General features: G+C 34.5%; 1 protein-coding gene across 1 annotated transcript in view; it reads right to left on the reverse strand.

The window, feature by feature from the left end:
• The window catches only part of LOC143084253 (complement C1q-like protein 4), a 29,149-nt gene extending 16,427 nt beyond the window's left edge, over positions 1–12,722 (reverse strand). The window contains exons 1-3 of the mRNA XM_076260662.1: positions 12,662–12,722; positions 10,969–11,064; positions 9,101–9,267 (exon numbers count right to left, since the gene is read on the reverse strand). Coding sequence (XP_076116777.1) covers positions 9,101–9,267; positions 10,969–11,064; positions 12,662–12,722 — 324 coding nt within the window. The remainder of the gene's footprint in view (positions 1–9,100; positions 9,268–10,968; positions 11,065–12,661) is intronic.
• Between the last annotated feature and the right edge of the window lie 9,647 nt (positions 12,723–22,369).

Here is a 22,369-nt window from a genome sequence, read left to right on the forward strand (position 1 = left end):
AGAGGGATGACGACCGTCTCTCGAATACTTTTGAAGACGATACTTCGGTCTCATCAGACGAAGATATTGCCGACGAGACAACACATAGTTCGTCAGAGGATACTGAAACACGGAAAGATCTCATCGCCTGTCAGGATTGTGGAGTACTTAGTGTTTGCTCACCTACGTGGATTAGAAGCCCAACGTCAGCAAGGTTGTGGGAATAAAAACGGCATTGCCCTTAACGATGACCGGGAAAGATGTAGAGGATGTTTTGAGTGGATTGCCCGTGACCGTTTGCTGTGCAAAAGACTTGCCTAGATATGTGAGCGACAGGCGTAGAAGGTTTGTGGTCAATACGGAAAACTGTGATCAAAAGGGGGGTCATTGGGTTGCATTTCATTTCCCCGCATCGGGTCCATCAGAATTTTTCGACTCCTTAGAACGATTACCGGAAAAGTACCAACGCTATTTCAGAAATGTACTCATCGTCAATGGACCGAAATACTGTGTGGTTTGCAATCAAATCCAACCCAATGATTCAGATACATGTGGCCTGTATTGCATTTATTACGTCAAATTGAGATGTCGGGACTCGAGATGAAGGACATTATCAACAACTTTTCATCCACTGACACGATTCAGAATGACAGTAAACTCGTAGCTCTATTTGGTTAAATGAAAAATAATGATACAAAAAAAAATAATGAAAAAAGAAAAAAAAAAAAACAGAAGAAAAGAAAAAAAATCTTAAAACACCTACATGGATGTATAGCAGGTTTCAAGTCTTGAAAAACACTTTCTAGGGTCACTAGAAGTATCCACCCTGGAGGGTAGCCTGGTCAATAATTAAGATATAGCGTCCAGGATTTAAGCCCAAATATGGCGTCGGCGTCTCGATGTCCGAGTAACATGGTCCAACCCGAAGTTTGCGTCTTGATTTCAGGGTCGACTATGGCGTCCGCTTTAAGGCCCAAATATGGCGTCGGCGTCTGCGCCAACTTTCGAATATGGCGTCAGCGTCCGACGTCCACCTTAATGGGGTCATTCTGTCCCACAAACACTACTGTTGTCTCATAAGCAATCATACAACATCTACTTTTTTATATTATATATATATTATCTATACGTATATATTTTCTATATACGAATTTTACATGTTTAGATGATGCAATGAAAATTCAGAAGATATGTGGTAATATTGCCAATGGGAAACTCATCCACCAAAGACAAACGAATGTGAATCAGCCATGAGTTACACATATGTATTCATGTAAAATGCTATTCAAACCCATTCCTGACTAGATGTGACGAAAAACGAAAACTAACAGCCCGATTAATGCTGAAACGATAAACGTAAAATCATTATCAAAAACAGCAACCAATAACAATACAGTGCTCCTATATATCGTCTACCAACAGTATTTATCTATACCTACCGTCGGTGGTTAACATGCAATACAGTACTCCAATGTACCGTATATCAACAGTATTTGTCTATACCTACCGTCGGTGGTTAACATACAATATAGTGCTCCTATATACCGTCTATCAACAGTATTTGTCTATACCTACTGTCGGTAGTTAACATACAGTATAGTGCTCCTATACACCGTATATCAACAGTATTTGTCTGTACCTACCGTCGGTGGTTAACATACAATATAGTGCTCCTATATACCGTCTATCACCAGTATTTGTCTATACCTACCGTCGGTGATTAACATACGATATAGTGCTATTATATATACCGTCTATCAAGAGTTTTAGTCTATACCTACTGTTGGTAGTTAACATACAATATAGTGCTCCTATATACCGTCTATCAACATTATTTGTCTATACCTACTGTCGGTAGTTAACATGCAATATAATGCTCCTATATACCGTCTATTATCAGTATTTTTCTAAACCTACCGTCTGTAGTTAACATGCGATATAGTGCTCCTATATACCGTCTACCAACAGTATTTATAATGAAATTCAAAACAGTGTGGCTGTGGCCATTGATTGACACATTAAATTCATCCATTGACTGGGACAATTAAGGTGAACGTTTTTATGTAACTACCACTGCTCACTATGTACTTTTTAAAGACACTTAAACTATGGGGTCACCAAAGGTTCTCAACAACTTAATAAAGTAATTCGAAAAACTAATCAGAAATAACACGATGTTTTGATTTATATCAATTATATAAATCAAAACATAAAGGTTATTCCTGATTAATTTTTTGAATTATTTTATAATTAAAGGCGTTAAGAAACCTTTGGTGACCCCACAGTTTAAATGTCTATCGTAGGTACGTCGTGAACAGTGGTCGTTACAGACAAACGTTCATGTAAATTGTCCCAGTCAATGGATGAATTTAATGTGTCAATCAATGGCCACAGCCACACTGTTTTGAATTTCATTCTATCTATACCTACCGTCGGTGGTTAACATGCAATACAGTACTCCTATTCACCGTATATCAACAGTATTTGTCTATACCTACCGTCAGTGGTTAACATACGAATTAGTACTCCTTCACACCGTCTATCAATAGTATTTGTCTATACCTACCGTTGGTGGTTAACATGCAATATAATGCTCCTATATACCGTCTATTATCAGTATTTTTCTAAACCTACAGTCGGTAGTTAACATGCGATATAGTGCTCCTATATACCGTCTACCAACAGTATTTATCTATACCTACCGTCGGTGGTTAACATGCAATACAGTACTCCTATTTACCGTATATAAACAGTATTTGGCTATACCTACCGTCGGTGGTTAACATACAATATAGTGCTCCTATATACCGTCTATCAACAGTATTTGTCTATACCTACTGTCGGTAGTTAACATAAAATATAATGCTCCTATATACCGTCTATCAACAGTATTTGTCTATACCTACTGTCGGTAGTTAGCATACAATATAGTGCTTCTATATACCATCTATCAACAGTATTTGTCTATACCTACCGTCGGTGGTTAACATACAATATAGTGCTCCTACAATGTATATACCGTCTATCAACAGTATTTGTCTATACCTACCGTCGGTGGTTAACATACAATATAGAGCTCCTATATACCGTCTATCACCATTATTTGTCTATACCTACTGTCGGTAGTTAAATACAATATAGTGCTCCTATATACCGTCTATCACCAGTATTTGTCTATACCTACTGTCGGTAGTTAACATACAATATAGTGTTCCTATATACCGTCTATCAACAGTATTTGTCTATACCTACTGTCGGAAGGTAACATACAATATAGTGCACCTATATACCGTCTATCAACAGTATTTGTCTATACCTACCGTCGGTGGTTAACATACAATATAGTGCTCCTATATACCGTCTATCAGCAGTATTTGTCTGTACCTACCGTCGGTGGTTAACATACAATATAGTGCTCCTATATACCGTCTATCACCAGTATTTGTCTATACCTACTGTCGGTAGTTAACATACAATATAGTGCTCCTATATACCGTCTATCACCAGTATTTGTCTATACCTACCGTCGGTGATTAACATACGATATAGTGCTATAACATATACCGTCTATCAAGAGTTTTAGTCTTTACCTACTGTTGATAGTTAACATACAATACAGTGCTCCTATATACCGTCTATCAATATTATTTGTCTATACCTACTGTCGGTAGTTAACATACAATATAGTGCTCCTACATGTGTATATACCGTCTATCAACAGTATTTGTCTATACTTACCGTCGGTGGTTAACATACAATATAGTGCTCCTATATACCGTCTATTAAGAGTTTTAGTCAATACCTACTGTTGGTAGTTAACATACAATATAGTGCTCCTATATACCGTCTATCAAGAGTTTTAGTCTATACCTACTGTTGGTAGTTAACATACAATATAGTGCTCCTATATACCGTCTATCAACAGTATTTGTCTATACCTACAGTCGGTGGTTAACATGCAATATAGTCCTCCTATATACTGTCTATCAACAGTATTTGTCTATACCTACCGTTGGTGGTTAACATGCCATACAGTACTCCTACATATCGTCTATTTACAGTATTTGTCTGTACCTACCGTCGGTGGTTAACATGCCATACAGTACTCCTATATACCGTATATCAACAGTACCTGTCTATACATACCATCCGTGGTTAACAAGCATTACAGTACTCCTATATACCGTCTATCAATACTATTTTTCTCTACCTACCGTCGGTGGTTAACATATAATACAGTGCACCTATATACCGTCTATTATCAGTATTTTTCTAAACCTACCATCGGTGGTTAACATGAAATATAGTGCTCCTATATACTGTCTATCAACACTATGTTTCTAACCTGTTTCTATACCCCCTGTTGGTGGTTAACATGCAATACAGTGTACCTATATACCGTATATCAACAGTATTTGTTTATACCTATTGTCGGTGGTTAACATGCAATATAGTCCTTCTATCAACAGTATTTAGTCTATACCTACCGTCGGTGGTTAACATGACATATAGTACTCCTATATACCGTATATCAACAGTACCTGTTTATACCTACCATCGGTGGTTAACAAGCAATACAGTACTCCTATATACCGTATATCAAAAGTATTTGTCTATACCTACCGTCGGTGGTTAACGTAAAATATAGTGCTGTCTATTAAAATCATGTGTCTATACATACTGTCGGTGGTAAACATACAATAAAGTGCTCCTATAAACCGTCTATCAACAGTTTTCATTTATACCTACCGTCGATGGTCAATATAACGTATTATATGGTCCGTATATAGTGCTCATATATACCGTCTGTCAAAAGTATCTGAATTTACCTACCGTCGGTGGTTAACATACAATATAGTGCTCCCATATACCGTCTATCAACAGAATTTGTCTATACCTACTGTCGGTAGTTAACATACAATATAGTGCTTCTATATACCATCTATCAACAGTATTTGTCTATACCTACTGTCGGTAGTTAACATACAATATAATGCTCCCATATACCGTCTATCAACAGTATTTGTCTATACCTACCGTCGGTGGTTAACATACAATATAGTGCTCCTATACACCGTCTATCACCAGTATTTGTCTATACCTACCGTCGGTGGTTAACATACAATATAGAGCTCCTATATACCGTCTATCACCATTATTTGTCTATACCTACTGTCGGTAGTTAAATACAATATAGTGCTCCTATATACCGTCTATCACCAGTATTTGTCTATACCTACCGTCGGTGATTAACATACGATATAGTGCTATTACATATACCGTCTATCAAGAGTTTTAGTCTTTACCTACTGTTGGTAGTTAACATACAATACAGTGCTCCTATATACCGTCTATCAACAGTATTTGTCTATACCTACTGTCGGTAGTTAACATACAATATAGTGCTCCTACATGTGTATATACCGTCTATCAACAGTATTTGTCTATACCTACCGTCGGCGGTTAACATACAATATAGTGCTCCTATATACCGTCTATCAAGAGTTTTAGTCTATACCTACTGTTGGTAGTTAACATACAATATAGTGCTCCTATATACCGTCTATCAAGAGTTTTAGTCTATACCTACTGTTGGTAGTTAACATACCATATAGTGCTCCTATATACTGTCTATCAACAGTATTTGTCTATACCTACCGTTGGTGGTTAACATGCCATACAGTACTCCTATATACCGTATATCAACAGTATTTGTCTGTACCTACCGTCGGTGGTTAACATGCCATACAGTACTCCTATATACCGTATATCAACAGTACCTGTCTATACCTACCGTCGGTGGTTAACATGCAATACAGTGCACCTATATACCGTATATCAACAGTATTTGTCTATACCTACCGTCGGTGGTTAACATGCAATATAGTCCTCCTATATACTGTCTATCAACAGTATTTAGTCTATACCTACCGTCGGTGGTTAACATTACATATAGTACTCCTATATACCGTATATCAACAGTACCTGTTTATACCTACCATCGGTGGTTACATGTAACAAGCAATACAGTACTCCTATATACCGTATATCAAAAGTATTTGTCTATACCTACCGTCGGTGGTTTACGTAAAATATAGTGCTGTCTATTAAAATTATGTGTCTATACATACTGTCGGTGGTAAACATACAATAAAGTGCTCCTATAAACCGTCTATCAACAGTTTTCATTGATACCTACCGTCGATGGTCAATATAACGTGTTATATGGTCCGTATATAGTGCTCATATATACCGTCTGTCAAAAGTATCTGAATTTACCTACCGTCGGTGGTTAACATACAATATAGTGCTCCTATATACCGTCTATTAACAGTATTTCTTTATACCTACCGTCGGTGGTTAACGTAAAATATAGTGTTCCTTTATATACCGTCTTTCAATAGTATTTCTTTATACCTACTGTCGGTGGTTAACATAGAATTTAGTGCTCTTATATACCGTCTGTCAACCGTATTTGTCTATACCTACCGGCGGTTGTTATCAAAACAAACTATTTTCAATCGACGGTCCAAAGTTTCGTATCTATACTTCACTCTGAATGACCGATGACATTTATTTGAACAATAACATTCCCTATTGTATTCATTATTTAGTTTTCTCCCTGAACTTGTCTGAAATATTTGCGGCTGTACTGATGGCAAACAACAAGCAATCAATTTCTTAAAGTACTTCTTAATCTAAATAATATATTATTTTTTAATCTAACCAGTAATATGTGATCGGTGAATGTACGTATGACAATTACGCCAATTTTGAAAAAGCATATTTTTTTTCATTTGCGCACATTGACATTTTTTAATTTGCGCCAAATTGATTCGAAAGGTTAGGTCTGATAAATTTAGATGATAAAATTAAACTTGTTTAACCAAACGCAGCAATTCAATGAACACAAGCTACAATATAGATAAATGTGTGTATAGACACATGTTGAGATCATGAGTATCATCATTTAATCACACTTCTGGTACCCGAACATTTACTTTCATATATGGAACCGATGCCATAAAGAAAAAACAGGCTTTAACTTATAAAAATTTTGATAAAAAAGGGGATGCTTTATTGTAGGGAAGATATCACAAGGTTGCAGTTCAACAGAAGTGTTGCATGACAATACTCAGTTAAAAAAGATTTGTGCATATGCAAATGTGCTTTTTATGTCAAACTGTTACAATCTTATTTTATAAAGTGCTACTTCAAGTGTGATGTACACTTGCAATAAACTTATCCTGCTTTCAATCCCCCTCCTCCTCCCCGTCACGTGTGAGCAAGTGGCAGGTGGCAAAAGGCCAGAAGGAATATTTTTGTTATTATATAAATAAATTCTATACATCTTATATGCCTCATGACTTGTGTTTACCTGTTAATTTGTGCAAATGAAGAAAATAAATTTGGCGCAAAGAAATAAAAAAAAAATAGGCGCTAATTAAGTGCAGATTTGCGCAAATGGAAAAAGCCGAAGCAAATATAATCTTTTCTTGTATCAAGATTTCAAGATTTTATTCATAACCTCAGACACATACTTGTGTACAAGAGGACAATAATATATACAACCATATTAAGATAATACATAGCGAGACAGGACAAACGAAACACAAATACATAGTATATTTTAAAAGACAATTGGTATAATTAGATTAAGTATTTTATGATTTTCTTCACGAAAATTGATAATTTCCTTTGAACTTTTACGTTACATATAGACAACAAGCCAGTGAATTTCTTCTTGCTTGGATTCATTACATAGTAATTTGGTACAAACTTTGATCTAAGAGCAGAAACATCAGCATTTTTACAGGTAAACAATATATGAAACTCATCCCCTATTCCCTCATTACATAATGTACATATTCTATTTTCCCTCGCGATCCCCGCCCATCTATCCGTCTCAATAGGTAACTTCAAATTCGAGCATCGAAGTTTAGATATGTAATATCTGTCCTTGGGTAATAATCGCAATAGATACGGTTCCAAACCAAACTCGAGTTTGAATAAAGAATAGAATTCACCCCTATCAGATTAAATTGGTGTTTTCTTTCTTTTTTTCGTTCAGTTTCATCTAGTCCATTTGTTCATTTGACTCTGTTTCCATCACGACTAGGATGCATTTTAATTTATAATGTAAAGTCGTTCAGGTTTTTGTTTTATTATATAAAAAAAGAAGATATGGCATGATTGCCAATGAGACAACTCTCTAAAAGAGACAAAGTGACACCGGAATTAACTATCAAAAAAAACCTTTAACAGATTACGGTACGCTGACGGTACAGATGTCTGTAAATTCAGAAATTAATGCGAGGTTTTTATTATTGCGACAATAATTAAGACTCGCATTTTGAAGTATTGCGTTTGAATTAATCAGGATTTTTTGTTAATCGATGTAATCTAAATCTCATCGCATTAAATATTTAACAATTGCACGCAACAAATTTAAAGTTTATTTGAAAAGGTATAATTCCTCTATACAAATGGCAAAATCTTTCATAAAATATCCAGTAAGTTGGATAAACGTTTACCAAATCATCCCAATACAGTTTGATTTATATATTCACTTTGCTATTCCGTTCTTGCACAGTGATATAGTTCATTTTGCGTCATCCCATATTCTAGCAAAGGGAGATTATCTCAGCATCACCGTTACATTAGTAATAGCTCTCGTACATAAAATAGTTAACTCGAACTGTATGATCCTGTGTGAATCTGATCTTTATATTAAAAGTGCATAAATGGTTCACATATGGGTCTTATTTAAACATTAAACAGTATCAAAACAATTAGTGCATTATAATATAACCAAATAGGCATGCAAAAAAGAATCAATAGGCAAAATATGCTTGTCTACCGTCTAATTCTAATTGCTATTATTTACTGTATTGTACATAGCTCAATTCCATTCCATTCCATTCAATTTTATTTATTTTTTAATTTTCAGAAGAAAACAGTATTTCTAACAATTAAATTGAATTAATTTGATATGACGTTGACACACGGTAATCACTCTCATGTTTTTATTTACATCGCTGTCAATCATCCGGTAAAGATGAATATTCATTACTACCCTCGGTAGTTAACGTCCCTCGATGGTTAACTTTAAGTGCCTACCGTTATATCCACTTCCCTGGTTTGTTTTTGCTACATCAAATACCAGTCGACGACCAACTCCCGGGTTTCTTAATAGTTTTGACATGAAGGCGTAAAATGCAATTACTGTCGATTCGGGAGTTTCTTTACAGTTTTTACTTCGGTAATTTACAGTGACATCATACCGACCTACAATTAATTCAAAATTGCGTCATTTAGATTTATTAAATTCAGACACATGCGTTAAGAAAACAATGTTTTTATTTCTTTTATGAGTGAATCCCTTTTGTCTATTAAGACTTTCATGTAATAACAAATGCAAATATCTATAGTTAAATTAAGAATAGAAACGAGGAATATGTCAAAGAGACAACAACCCGACCAAAGAACAGAAAACAGCACCAATGTCCACCAATGTGTCATAAACACAACGGGAAAATCCCGTACCTGGAATCAGGCTTCAGCTGGGCCCCTAAACAACACGAAGCTACTTAAAGGTCAAAGTTATATTTTGTATTTTCATTCTGAACTGTTGTTGTACTCAAGTGATATTAATAATTGCAGTTGGATACTCAAAAAATGATCAAGATGCATATAGCGAAGGTTATATTGTATTTTCGGTTAAGTACATGTAAGTACCGATTATCAGGTTTTCTGTATATTGATAATGCAATATCACAGCTGCGAGTCACAATTAGTGATTGTGTCGAGTCAGTAAAGCGAAATTGTCCAAAAAGGCGTTGAGATTTTTTGTCGAGCATCTGAAATTTTACAAAATCAATATGATGAAAATCAGATAACCGATCTATTGGATTGTTTTTGACTGTTTGTTTTTCAATCAAAAATACAATGCTTTTTTGCAATTATATTTGAATGTAAACGGTTAGCCAGCGCACATTTTGTATAAAACGCGACAGGGTCTTATTTTAAAAGGTGCGTTAATATTTCAAACTTTTACAACCATATAAAATTACAAAACAAATCTATTTTTTTAATTACTTTTATATGCTACAACCATTATATTTTGAATTACTTTAGAAATCATTTGAGATTAGCAGATTGATAGTAGTAAAGAGAAATCCTATTCGGATCACTGAATTACAACAACAATACTAAGTACTCATTTTATCTACCTACATGTACATAAAAATAAAGGGATGCGGTAGGATTGCCAGTGAAACAACTATCCCCCAGAGTTCAAATGGAGTTGATGAAAGTAATAATAGGCAGCTATACGACCTTCAACAGTGAGAAAAATCCATACGGTATAGTCGACTATAAAAGACCCTGGCATACAAATGTATATAACAATTCAATGGAGGGAAGCAGCGGCATAATGCACAACACAACAATGAATGAAAAACAAATATGATAGACAGGACCCAACGACAACGACGGAACTACATGCTCTAGACATGGGACAACACAAGAAATGGGCAGGTTTAATCCTCATCTGACCTTGAACAGTGGAGCCACAGCACAACATAAGAACAAACTGTTAAAACAGTAGAAATTTGCGTAACTCAAAAGATCGGTATGAGGGACCCAAACAAATCAATCTAAAATCAATAGAAACAAAGCACCGAATAAGAGTAGTTTATGCCAAATAAGAGTACTGTCTGGCAGGTATTGAAAGCTAGTTCAAAGCCAATTACAACTAATAAATAATGTATATAGCTAGTTTTTAAAGCTGAAATCATCCCTAATAATGCTACAAATTTGAATGTCACACTCTCGTTCATTTTATTTGTTTTGATTTCGTCTTAAATAATTTCGATCAGAAAAGTTTTTGTTTTCCAATTTATTCCGTGTTGTCTTTTTTAGCTTATACCAAGTGTATTCTGTTTTGAATAAGTATCTTTAGTTTTTATCTAGACTAGAACTACTTACCGTCTGCTGTTCGACAAGAACTCGTCGCGACTGCAAAAGTCACCATATGAAGGACCACAATCCAAGAAACCAACATGCTTGTTAGAGATATAACGACTGACAAATTTTAGCGTGATCTTTTATGGAACAGCTTTTTATATGACTTTTTTTTTGTATGATTCTTAAAATGATAATGTGTGTTTTGCGTGTTGATTCTATGCAATTTGATACTGAGAAAAATATAGAAAATCTATTTTCGGTTTAGTCTAGTACAAGCTGTGTAAAGTATATAGCATTGACATGATATTTGCCTCTTGACTTGAAACTGTCATCACTTAATCAAATCTAGAGTGCCAAAAAGTATGCTTTATATGTATTTATCGTTATACAAACAAGTGTACTAAGATTCAAATTGATAGGACTTCAACTTAAGCATAAACTACATTGACCAAAAACTTTAACCTGAAGCGGGACAGACGGATGGACGGACGAACGAACGAACACGCAGACCGAAAAAAAAAAACATTATGCCCCTCTACTATCGTAGTTGGGGCAAACAAAAAATAAAAACAACACCAAAATACACATTAATGTACTCAGATTAAGCACACAGCAAATACTACAGAGATTTGCATTTCAGTTATAGGCGATTATTCCAGGAAAATATTTAAGTTTTCATATTATACTATTTCTACAAATACAAATATGTGCTGTTGAATGTATTACAGACTTCAAATTTCAATTCTCCTAAAGAGTGACTGGAAAATAGAAAAATGGGCAGTTTGATTTTCTTTCGACTGTCAGTGAAACCCTTAAGGTTTAAACATATTTGTTTACACAGCCACGTCTAGTCAGAATGGGGACTTTAAATCTAATGCCTTGCACGCTCTCTGCATTTCATTAACCAATGCAATATCTATATTCGGGGTCCGTAGGTGTCGTTTTGCACGGTAAAATGTCAGTCCCTTTAAAAAATATACCCTCATTTTTCAGTGGCAGTCCAAATTTCCCGGACCTTCATGCGGACAAAATTTACTGTATTTATTGTATATTGCTCTCATTTTGAACATGCCTGACCAATTAGGCTTTGGACGTTAAGTAACCAACGATCAATCTATTCTGTTATCTCGTTCCTCAATTTACATAGTTCGTTAAATTTTATTCTCAATATGTTTATTTGTTCCTGATCTAGGAGTGTTATTCATCTCTAAACCGTATAAAAACTTCAAATATCGTTATCATCGTTACATGTACCTATTCCCTTTCTAACACGTTATCTCAAACTGAACTGCAAGGTCATCACAGAACTGAAGATATTTCAGGACAAACGTCATCTTGGACACAATTTGTGTCTAACCACAGAGTGAGTTACATTTCTAAGTTTGTATTTGATGCCTTTTAACCGTTCATCACATATTTGAACTCTTTATCTGTGATATACTGGAAATTTCACCTTCGTAATTGCAGCTTTATTTTGCGTTCAACGGACTGTGATATTATTATTTTTTTACGTTTCATACATTATAACATTAATTCAACACATTGTAAAATTCTTTTTTGTATTTTCAGCTTTTTACCATTTGTTAGATTGGTTCTTGATTAAAGTTACTGCACCTGGTAATTTTTTCCGTTTGTGCTTAATCGCCGGTATTCTTAATGGTCAGACCATTACAGTAAAAAGTCTACGACTTGCCGGGTGTGTCTCACATATTACGCCACTCCACGTCAGTTCTAAGTCTACAGCCTTCCTGTTGTGCCCTGCAATAAAACGTCATTCCTCGGCGTGCAGTAAATTGACGACAACCTGTCTATACATATCCAGACAAGGAACGACAACGTAGCAACGTTGTTAGCTGTTACATCGGCAGTACGCAACACAGTTTGTGTGTACCAGACAGCAAACCACTTACGTTGGCAACAGCTTACTATCCGTAAGTTGATTAGGAAACATGGACTATGATCACGCAGAACGCCAAGATGACCCTTAGACGAAACAGAGCTCAAAACAGAAGCGGAGCTGCAAATAGATGGTGGAGAGCCTAGCGAAAATCCGTCGAATGTAGATGAAAATCCCGCGACTAGTCGAGTACGTGACCTCACGGAAAAAAAAGCCAGTGAACATTCACAGAAAAACGTGACAGGTTCTGTCAGGAACTAAAGACCCTCTGGTTAGATATAGAATCCTAGTTATTAGAAGTCACCACGCCTCCTAACGAGCTCCAGCAACTCTCAACAGCCCAGGACAAAGTTGTAAAAGCCTGTACTAATTATCGTAGGCTCACAGATGAATACCAGAACTTTCTGAAAAGGACCAGAACATTGGTCAGACTAAAGGACATTGACGCATGTACTCTCTCATTGGATATATTTGCTGTCCAAAGTGGACCTAGCTATGGAAACCTTATACGAACATCGCCTTGCCATGACACAGGCTAAATCCACAAAAAACGGAGATATCTAAGGGGGAAGAAAGCCACCCATAGCGGAAGCTCAAATGTCGCCGACATGTCAAGCCTAGCACAGAGGACGCGTGCCATAGCAGAAGCTGCTAAATCTAAAATAGTCTTGGCCGAAAAACAGGCCTTTACCCTTAAACAGGAGGCCGTATTAGAGGACCAGGCTCTGTTTAGACAAACTCAAATGAAAGCCAAAATGGAGCAACAAGCCATTCAAACAGAACAAAAAGCCTTACGTAAAAAAGTGCAAACGGAACAAGAAGCCTTACGTAAACAACTTCAAATGGAAGAATAGGCTGCATAATGAAAAGTTCAACTAGAACAATAGGTCATATACGCACAAGAAAAGCTCAACTAGAACAAGAGGCTGCATATGTAATTCAGGAAAGGGCTGAACTAAAGACCAATTTGAATCTTTTCGAAGAACAGAGAGAAGCTACAGACGCAGAAGCCGATGCTTGTGTCCTAGAGGAAAGCCAAGCATTAGACGATCTTCCTGACGAGACGGGCGACCCGCTCCAAAGTTTGCAAGCTTTCGTCAATAAACATCCTGAAATATCTGCCGTACAGGAAGTGACAGTCCTTCAATAGAAAAACGCAAACTCCGGTTAAGGTTGAGCTTAGTCATGAAGCCCCAGAGTTCGTGCCATCCGTGGCATTTAACTTGCCTTTACAAACATCTGATTTCTTGCTTACAGATTTTGATTTTAAACATATTTAACTCATTAAGATATGAAAAGGATTGAGCAACAGGCACATCCTATAAAAGCTTTCTCCATATTACATGCTCAAGGTATAATTCAATTATAACAACTGTATTTGAAATAATGCAATATAGTGTAACATGCATACTACTTATGAGCACACACGAGGAAATATATGTTTACAGTGTTACTTACTAAATGCAAAATATATTTAGGTATATAGGCAATCACTCATCATGTATTAAAGAACCTTGAAACATGCAAATATCCTTTATAAGTCATTAGAAAAATATATATATGGCTTGAAAGAGACACTAAGCGTGCTTAGTGGATAAAATGAATTAATGTTTAAGTGGAGGAGAAAAAAATAAAAAAAATAAAAAAACTAAATGAAACAAAAAATAAGTAAGTTTCAAACAAAACGTTGAGTGTCACTGATATATTTATGAACAGATTTAAAAATAGCAATATTCATATCATATGAAAATAATCTGTTTCCAAAAAGTAATAATTCAATATTTATATCAACATTATCTGCAATGGAGTTGATGGAATCAAGAAGGATATGCCTTGCTTACATCATTGTACTTAGGGCAAATGAAAAAGAAATGTTTGTTATCCTCAACAGGGTGATTACAGTCTGCACAACAAGTGTTCTCGGATACGAACTGATTAAACAGATGACATTTTAGTTTGCTAACATTATTTCTGAGTTGAAAATGACTTATATTAAGTTTCCTTATCCCATAGTTGAAAGGTTTAAATATATCATCAGTCCTATAAAACTTTTCCAGTCCACTTCTAAATATACCCAAACTTATGGATTTTTGTAAACTCCAAGGTAGACTATTCCAAAGTCTTATAGTGGAAGGAATGAAACTATTAAAATAAGAGCTAGTTCTAGCAAGAGGCGGATGAAAAGTGTTATTTTCATTCCTCAAAGTATAAGGGGTTTGTCTGGGAAGATATGGCTGGACTAACTCATATAAGTATGCAGGTGTCATCCCATTTAATATTTTGTAGAATAGTATAAGCTTATGTTTATTACGTGAGAGTTTCTAAACCTAATTCTATATAAAGTTTTTGTCTGGAGGAATTACGTCGTAAACCTGTAATAGTACTAGCGGCTTCTACTTGAATATATTCAAGAAGCTCAGACTCGTCCTGGGAGCAATAGCCCCATACAACATCACCATACTCTATTATAGGTATAATAAAAGCATAATAAATACGTATAAGTGAACTCCTATCTAATAAATGTTTAACTTAACGAAGCACAGATAGGCGAGAGCGTAAATAATACCAATATGTGAGTTCCATGAAGTTGATGACTGAAATGTTATCCCAATATGACAGTGAATATTTATTTTCTCAACCACTTCCCCGTTTATCATGTTTATCCTAAAAAATACAGGTGGGTGTTCCCTTTCTCTTCTAGTAAATACAATATTTTTAGTTTTCTTAGAGTTAAATTGAACAGCCCATGATTTTGCCCAATTTGAGATAACATCCAAGTCATCAGTCAAAGAAGCAGCTGCTTACGATTGCTCATGTGCATCTTCTCAATACAATTATAGTCCAGCTGGTCATATTATTACTGGTGACCTTGGTATTATTACCAATAAACAACTAAGAGAGTTGCTAGCCAAGGGACCAAAGTATAGAATCCCCCAGCCCATCAACTGGAAAAAGAATTTCAAGTTACTGATGGATGCAGTTGAGGACTATGCAAGAAAATGGATAAAGCGCGAACCAGACGAACCCGAACTGGACACTTTGTCTGAATGGATCAAAGCTATTCGATCATGCATTCAGAGGCGCATACAAAAACTAAGATGTAATATGAGTACAAGAGTTTCTAACCCTTTCAAGAATCCGGAGGTTGTGGATGCTTTATCCTCTTTGCATGACAAATATGTCGTTGTTCCGGCAGATAAAGCCTCCAATAATATTGTCTTCATATGTAAAAAACATTATTTGCAATGTCTCACTACAGAGCTTGGAATTGATCAAACTACTGGTAATCCTACATATTCTTTAACATCATTTACCAAGGATGAAATTTTACAAAATCATAAATCTGTCCTTCTTTCTTTTGGTATCAACATCAAAGAAAACGAAGAAAACTTGCCCTCATTATACTGGATACCTAAATTACACAAAACTCCATATAAAGAACGATACATAGCTGGGTCTTCAAAATGTTCGACTAAACATCTTTCTAAAGTATTGACTACTATTCTTTCTACAGTTAAAGATGGGCTTCAAAAATATTGTGAGGAAATATATTCTACCAGTGGTGTTAACCAGATGTGGATTCTCAAAAATTCGAAAGATCTACTGCTTAACCTTCGATCACAATCTTTGCAATTTTGCAGCAACATAAAAACTTTTGATTTTTCTACGCTATATACTACTATTCCCCATGCTCAGTTGAAAGATCGACTTCACCAACTCATAAAACAGAGCTTTTTCTATAAAAATGGGAATCGTAGATATAAATTTCTTGTTTTGGGATACAATACTTCATATTTTGTGAAGAATCACACTGAATCTTCCAGAAAATATACTGAAGATGATATTATTAAAATGCTGGACTTTTTGATCGACAATATATTTGTTGAGTTTGGAGGATTTATATTTCAACAGACAGTCGGTATTCCAATGGGTACTAATTGTGCACCCCTGCTGGCTGATTTGTTTTTGTATTCGTATGAAGCAGAATTTATTCAGAACCTTCTAAAAGACAAAAAGAAAAAGCACCTTGCGAAATTCTTTAATTTTACTTTTCGATATATTGATGATGTTTTATCGTTGAACAACCCATACTTCAGCCAATACTTACATCTCATATATCCCAGTGAACTTGAAATTAAGGATACTACTGATACTAGAAGGACTGCTTCATACCTTGATCTTTTCCTCAATATTGACGTAGATGGACGACTTCACACAAAAATCTATGATAAACGGGACGATTTCAACTTCCCAATTATCAATTTCCCATTTCTCAGCAGTAACATACCCTCTGCCCCTTCGTATGGTGTTTACATATCACAATTGATACGTTATTCACGTGCTTGTTCACACTATACGGACTTCATATACAGGAGTGTGCTCCTTACGCAGAAACTGCTCCAACAAAGTTATGAGGAGGACAGATTAAAATTGACACTCCGTAAATTTTATGGACACCATCACGAATTGGTTGATCCATATAATGTCTCTTTAACCAAACTAGCTAAGGACATTTTTACCACATGGTAGATTGTGGTTTGTCATTATGTCGTCTAATCTTTTAATTACCAAACGTGACTTATTCCCGATTGTGACCGTTTTGCTGAATGTGAATTCGCATTACTATAAGACGTGTTTCTGTACTTGTTTATCCCAAATTCATGTATTTAGTTTACATGTTTAATGTTATATTTGTAATTCTCATCAGATTTTGTCAAATGTGTTGACGTCTTCTTATTATATATTTAGGTATGACGTATAGAAAAATTAACCACCTCCTCTTTATTAATTATATTAAATTTTGTACGATTATTTACGTTTGAAGTTATTCATAACAAACTGGACATATATATATTACAGTTAATTGCTATTAATAAGTATTGCAATATGCATTTTGTTTAAATGAATTATCAGTATTTAGTTCTAAATCAATCCTAATTCTATCTCATTTTTGAATGATAGTTTTTCATATGTGACGTCATGCTGTTTCTAAATTTCATAAATTCAAATGTGGCATAACGTTTCTGCCTTTTCGCCATCGTATGTGACGTCACAATTTTTTTAATTACGTTGACGCTTGGACTGATTCGGATGTGTGTCTATTTTGTGATAAACTTGGGTTTAGTTTTCTGTAATTAGTTAATATTTCAGTTTCATTATGTATTTCTCTTTCATATTCATTTGTTAACATTTACTGTTTGCAATAGCATTAAGTATTCTATATAATAAGGATGTTCTTATCCCGTGCATAAAAACAATGCCGTATTTGTCAAAACCTATTCAACTTTTAATCTTCAGTGCTGTACAACTTTGTACCTTTTTCACGTTCGATCTTTTATATCTAGGCGTTATGTATTCAGGTTTAGTTTTCTGTAATTAGTTAATACTTTAGTTTCTTTGTGTATATCTCTTTCATATTCATTTGATAAAATTTACTGTTTGCAATAGCATGAATTGTTCTATATAATAAGAATGTTCTTATCCCGGGCATAAAAACAATGCCGTATTTTGCGAAACCTTTTCAACTTTTGATCTTCAGTGCTGTACAACTTTGTACTTTTTTCACTTTCGATCTTTTATATCTGGGCGTCACTGGTGAGTCTTGTGTGGGCAAGGCGCGTTTTTGGCGTATTGAATTTTAAACCTGATGCTTTTTGTTATCTATTAATCATGTTTTTCTGTGTCTAATATGTTCTCCTATTTGTTTGTATTGTAGTCCTGTAATATTATGTTGTCATTTCAATGTTATATTTAACTTTGCCATTAAAGTGCGAGGTTTGGCATGCCTTAAAACCAGGTTCAACCCACCACTTTTATTCCCCTTTAAAAGTGTCCTGTACCAAGTCAGGAAGATGGTCATTGTTATATATTGTTCGTTTCTCTTTGTGTTGCATTTTAACGTTGAGTCGTTTGTGTTTTCTCTTATTTTTGAGATATTGAGATAAGACGTGGCACGGTACTTGTCTATCCCAAATTCATGTATTTGGTTTTCATGTTACATTTGTTATTCTCGTGGTGTTTTGTCTGATGATTGGTCTGTTTCTGTGTGTGTTGCGTTTCGATGTTGTGTCGTTGTTCTCCTCTTATATTTAATGCGTTTCGCTCGGTTTTGGTTTGTTACCCCGATTTTGTTTTTTGTCCATGGATTTATGAGTTTTGAACAGCGGTATACTACTGTTGCCTTTATTTACAGATACTTAGTCACCAGAATTTACTTTATTCCCAGATCTGGGAACAGTAACTGGCATACAAAAACAAGGCGTTTCAGAGGAGACCCTTGCTGTACACCAAAAACAGGGCGTTTCAGAGGAAATATCTGTTGCAAACCAGCAACAAATCAATCATATATCGGCGATAACTAGATTTCTCCAACGTAAGGACCTGTTGTTCTCCCGTTTAACAAGCTTTAACGACCGGGGAGAATCCTTGTTTTTTAGTTGTAAATTCCTCACATGTATCTCAAACTGAACTGTAAGGTTTTCACAGAACTGGAGGACATTTAAGGACAATCGTAATCTTGGACACAATTTATGGCTAATCACAGACACTACAAACCATTAAAAGTCTGAAATGGCCTATATCTGTACTCGACTGTACTGATTTTTACTCGACCAGTGTGAATTCGTCTGAGATTTACTTGATAATACTCGACTGTAGTCTGAACCATACTTAAAAGTCTGAATGTGTACTTGGCCAGTACTTAACCGTTTTAGGCGAGTCTGAACCGTACTCGACCTAGTCTAAACCGTACTCGACCTAGTCTGAACCATACTCGACCTAGTCTGAACCATACTCGACCAAGTCTTAACCAAAATAGACATATTCTTTGTATCTATCAACTGGATTTTATCAATTTAGCATTTTTTTTTAATAAAAATGAAATTTGAACAACAACTTGAAATTAAAAATGTATTCAATACAGTATTGAAATTAAAATTTCACAATAATCAATCATAATATAACTTCAACTCAATATTAATCAACACTTACATAATAATATATATCAACTTTAAAAATATAAATAAAACAACCTGACCAAATGATCTAAAAGAATGAATTGTGACTAATATTTTCAATATTATTCAAAATTTTATGAATATTTCGGAAGTATTTTATGGTAACTGGACTGTTTTCACCCTTAACTTAAGCCTAGTATAGATTTATGGTGTCAGTTGAGTTCAGGTAATAATGCAGTAAATGTGTTTTTATTAAGATATCTATAAAATAGTATATAAAACAACTTAATAAATTTAAAAAAAATGAGAGCTTAATTGTTGTTTTATTAAACCAAGAATTTAATCTAATCATTATAATAGAATTTCCATAGCAATCCTTGATAACCTTTTTAAAAAAGGAAATGTATCCTAAAGTAACAGTAAACAATTTTTTCAATTAATTTAAGCATTTTTTTGTCAAATTAATATGGCATACATAAAGCACTTTAATATATTCTAATTACCTCAGTACATGTGTGTTTTACAGGTAAAAAGAAAGCCCTATTTTCTTCAATTCGCGTATTACTGATCTAGTACATACATGTATATTCAAAAGGCCTTGTTATTTAATTTAAACAGGATGTTGCAATTTTGAATCAATGTTATTTAGAATTTAATACCTCTGACCAGATGTGATCTTATTTATGAGTTTGCCCCCAAGCAGAGGTGATGCTTTATATTTCACCACTAATCAGAAAAACAATTTTATTTATTTATTTAATTGTATCCCTTTTTGATATAAGTGATATATAATATATTTTTTTAGATCCTAAATATAATCAGAGATATATTTCTTTTATAAGGTTAAAATCTTTTATAAATTTTGTTAGCTGTTGTTATATATGTCAGTTAAAAAGAAATTTATTTTAACAGTTAAAAAAGTACAGGTTTTTTGGTCTAGTATGGTTCAGACTGGTCGAGTATTGTTCAGACCTTTGGTTAAGTATGGTTGTAACTGGAAAAATAGGTCAAGTACATGTCGAGAATGGGTTAACACTGTTTCAGACTGGTCGAGTAATAGTTCAGACTTTTTTCGACGGCAAAGATAAGGGTCAAGTACGATTCAGTACAGTCAAGTACGGTTCAGACTGGGGTCGAGTAATGTCAAGTAAAAGTCAGACCAATTCAGACTGGTCGAGTAAAAATTAGTACAGTCTAGTACAGATATAGGCCATTTCAGACTTTAATGGTTTGTAGTGAGAGTGATTTACATTAATAACTTTGTATGTGATGCCTTCAAACCGTTTATCCGAATTTGAACTCTTTATCCGTGATATACGGGTAATTTCACCTTTGTTATTGCAGCTTTGTTTGGCGTTCATTGGACTATGCTAGTATTTATTTTTTACGTTTCCTACATTATAACAATAATTCAACACATTGTAAAATTGTATTTCGTTTTATATTTTCAGCTTTTTACTATTTGTTAGATTGGTTCTTGATTAAAGTATCAGCACCTGATAGTCATTTCTGCTTGAGGCTAATCATCGGTTATTCTTAATGGTTAGGCCATTACACAATCAACCAAACTGAATTTAATAGACAAAATACACATCAAAGTTCAGCAGGAATTGATGGTTACGCATGTCATTATTGCCATGTAAATGGAAAAGGCTAAGAGAATAAATGAGACATCGTCAACGCTGTAAAAAAATAACACAAAATAAAATACTCTTATTAAGCATGTTAAGTGATACACTGTTAGGATTATCAATTTGACACATTTTCGATTAAAATTAAACAAAAGAAAATTTAAAAACCAAGGAATCCTTATAAAATATAAAACGGACACGTAGTATTAATGCCATCTGATCGATATCAATTGTTAATCAATTTCTGTCTGCGTTTAAATGTGTTCTGCAACTGCAAGTCTTTGTTATCAGACAAAAAAAAAATCAACGTTGTGCGTTTGATTAAAAAAAAACATATCATTCATTTCATGATATACAACACTATGATGGAATCACCATATCATAACACAAATTAATCTTAAAAAGCACATATTTATAGATTTGTTTTTGTTATTTAAAAGAACACAATTACGTCAAAAGAAATCGGAAAGAGTTGACTACTTGTAATATTTTCATGTCAATATATATTACTGTGCTTAATCACAAATCTGATCAAGGAAAACCATGGTCGAACAAAGACAGTCAAAATAAACTGACTCAAATCTGTATCAAAACTAGATTTATAATTGACCAGTTATAATGGAGACTGTTAATAAAAGATAACCGTCATTCGGTTTAAACATAAAAAACATGTACATGAGCGATTTGTATAGAAAGGACATATGCCCGTTATGAGGAAACAAAACAAATAGTATTATAAAATCCTTCTATTTAGACCTTTTCAACATCTCTCGACACCTACAGTTGAGAACGACTACGACAGGTTAAATGTGAAGGGTCGTCTCAAAAATCAAAAACAATTTGAGATCATTATTGATTTCATTGCTTTCAATCATTGACAATGATAAAACTTTCCAACATAGTCCAAATGACATGTTTTTTTTTTATTTATTATAAAG

Source organism: Mytilus galloprovincialis, chromosome 7 (genome assembly GCF_965363235.1).
Source record: "Mytilus galloprovincialis chromosome 7, xbMytGall1.hap1.1, whole genome shotgun sequence".
Taxonomy (NCBI): Eukaryota; Metazoa; Mollusca; class Bivalvia; order Mytilida; family Mytilidae; genus Mytilus; species Mytilus galloprovincialis.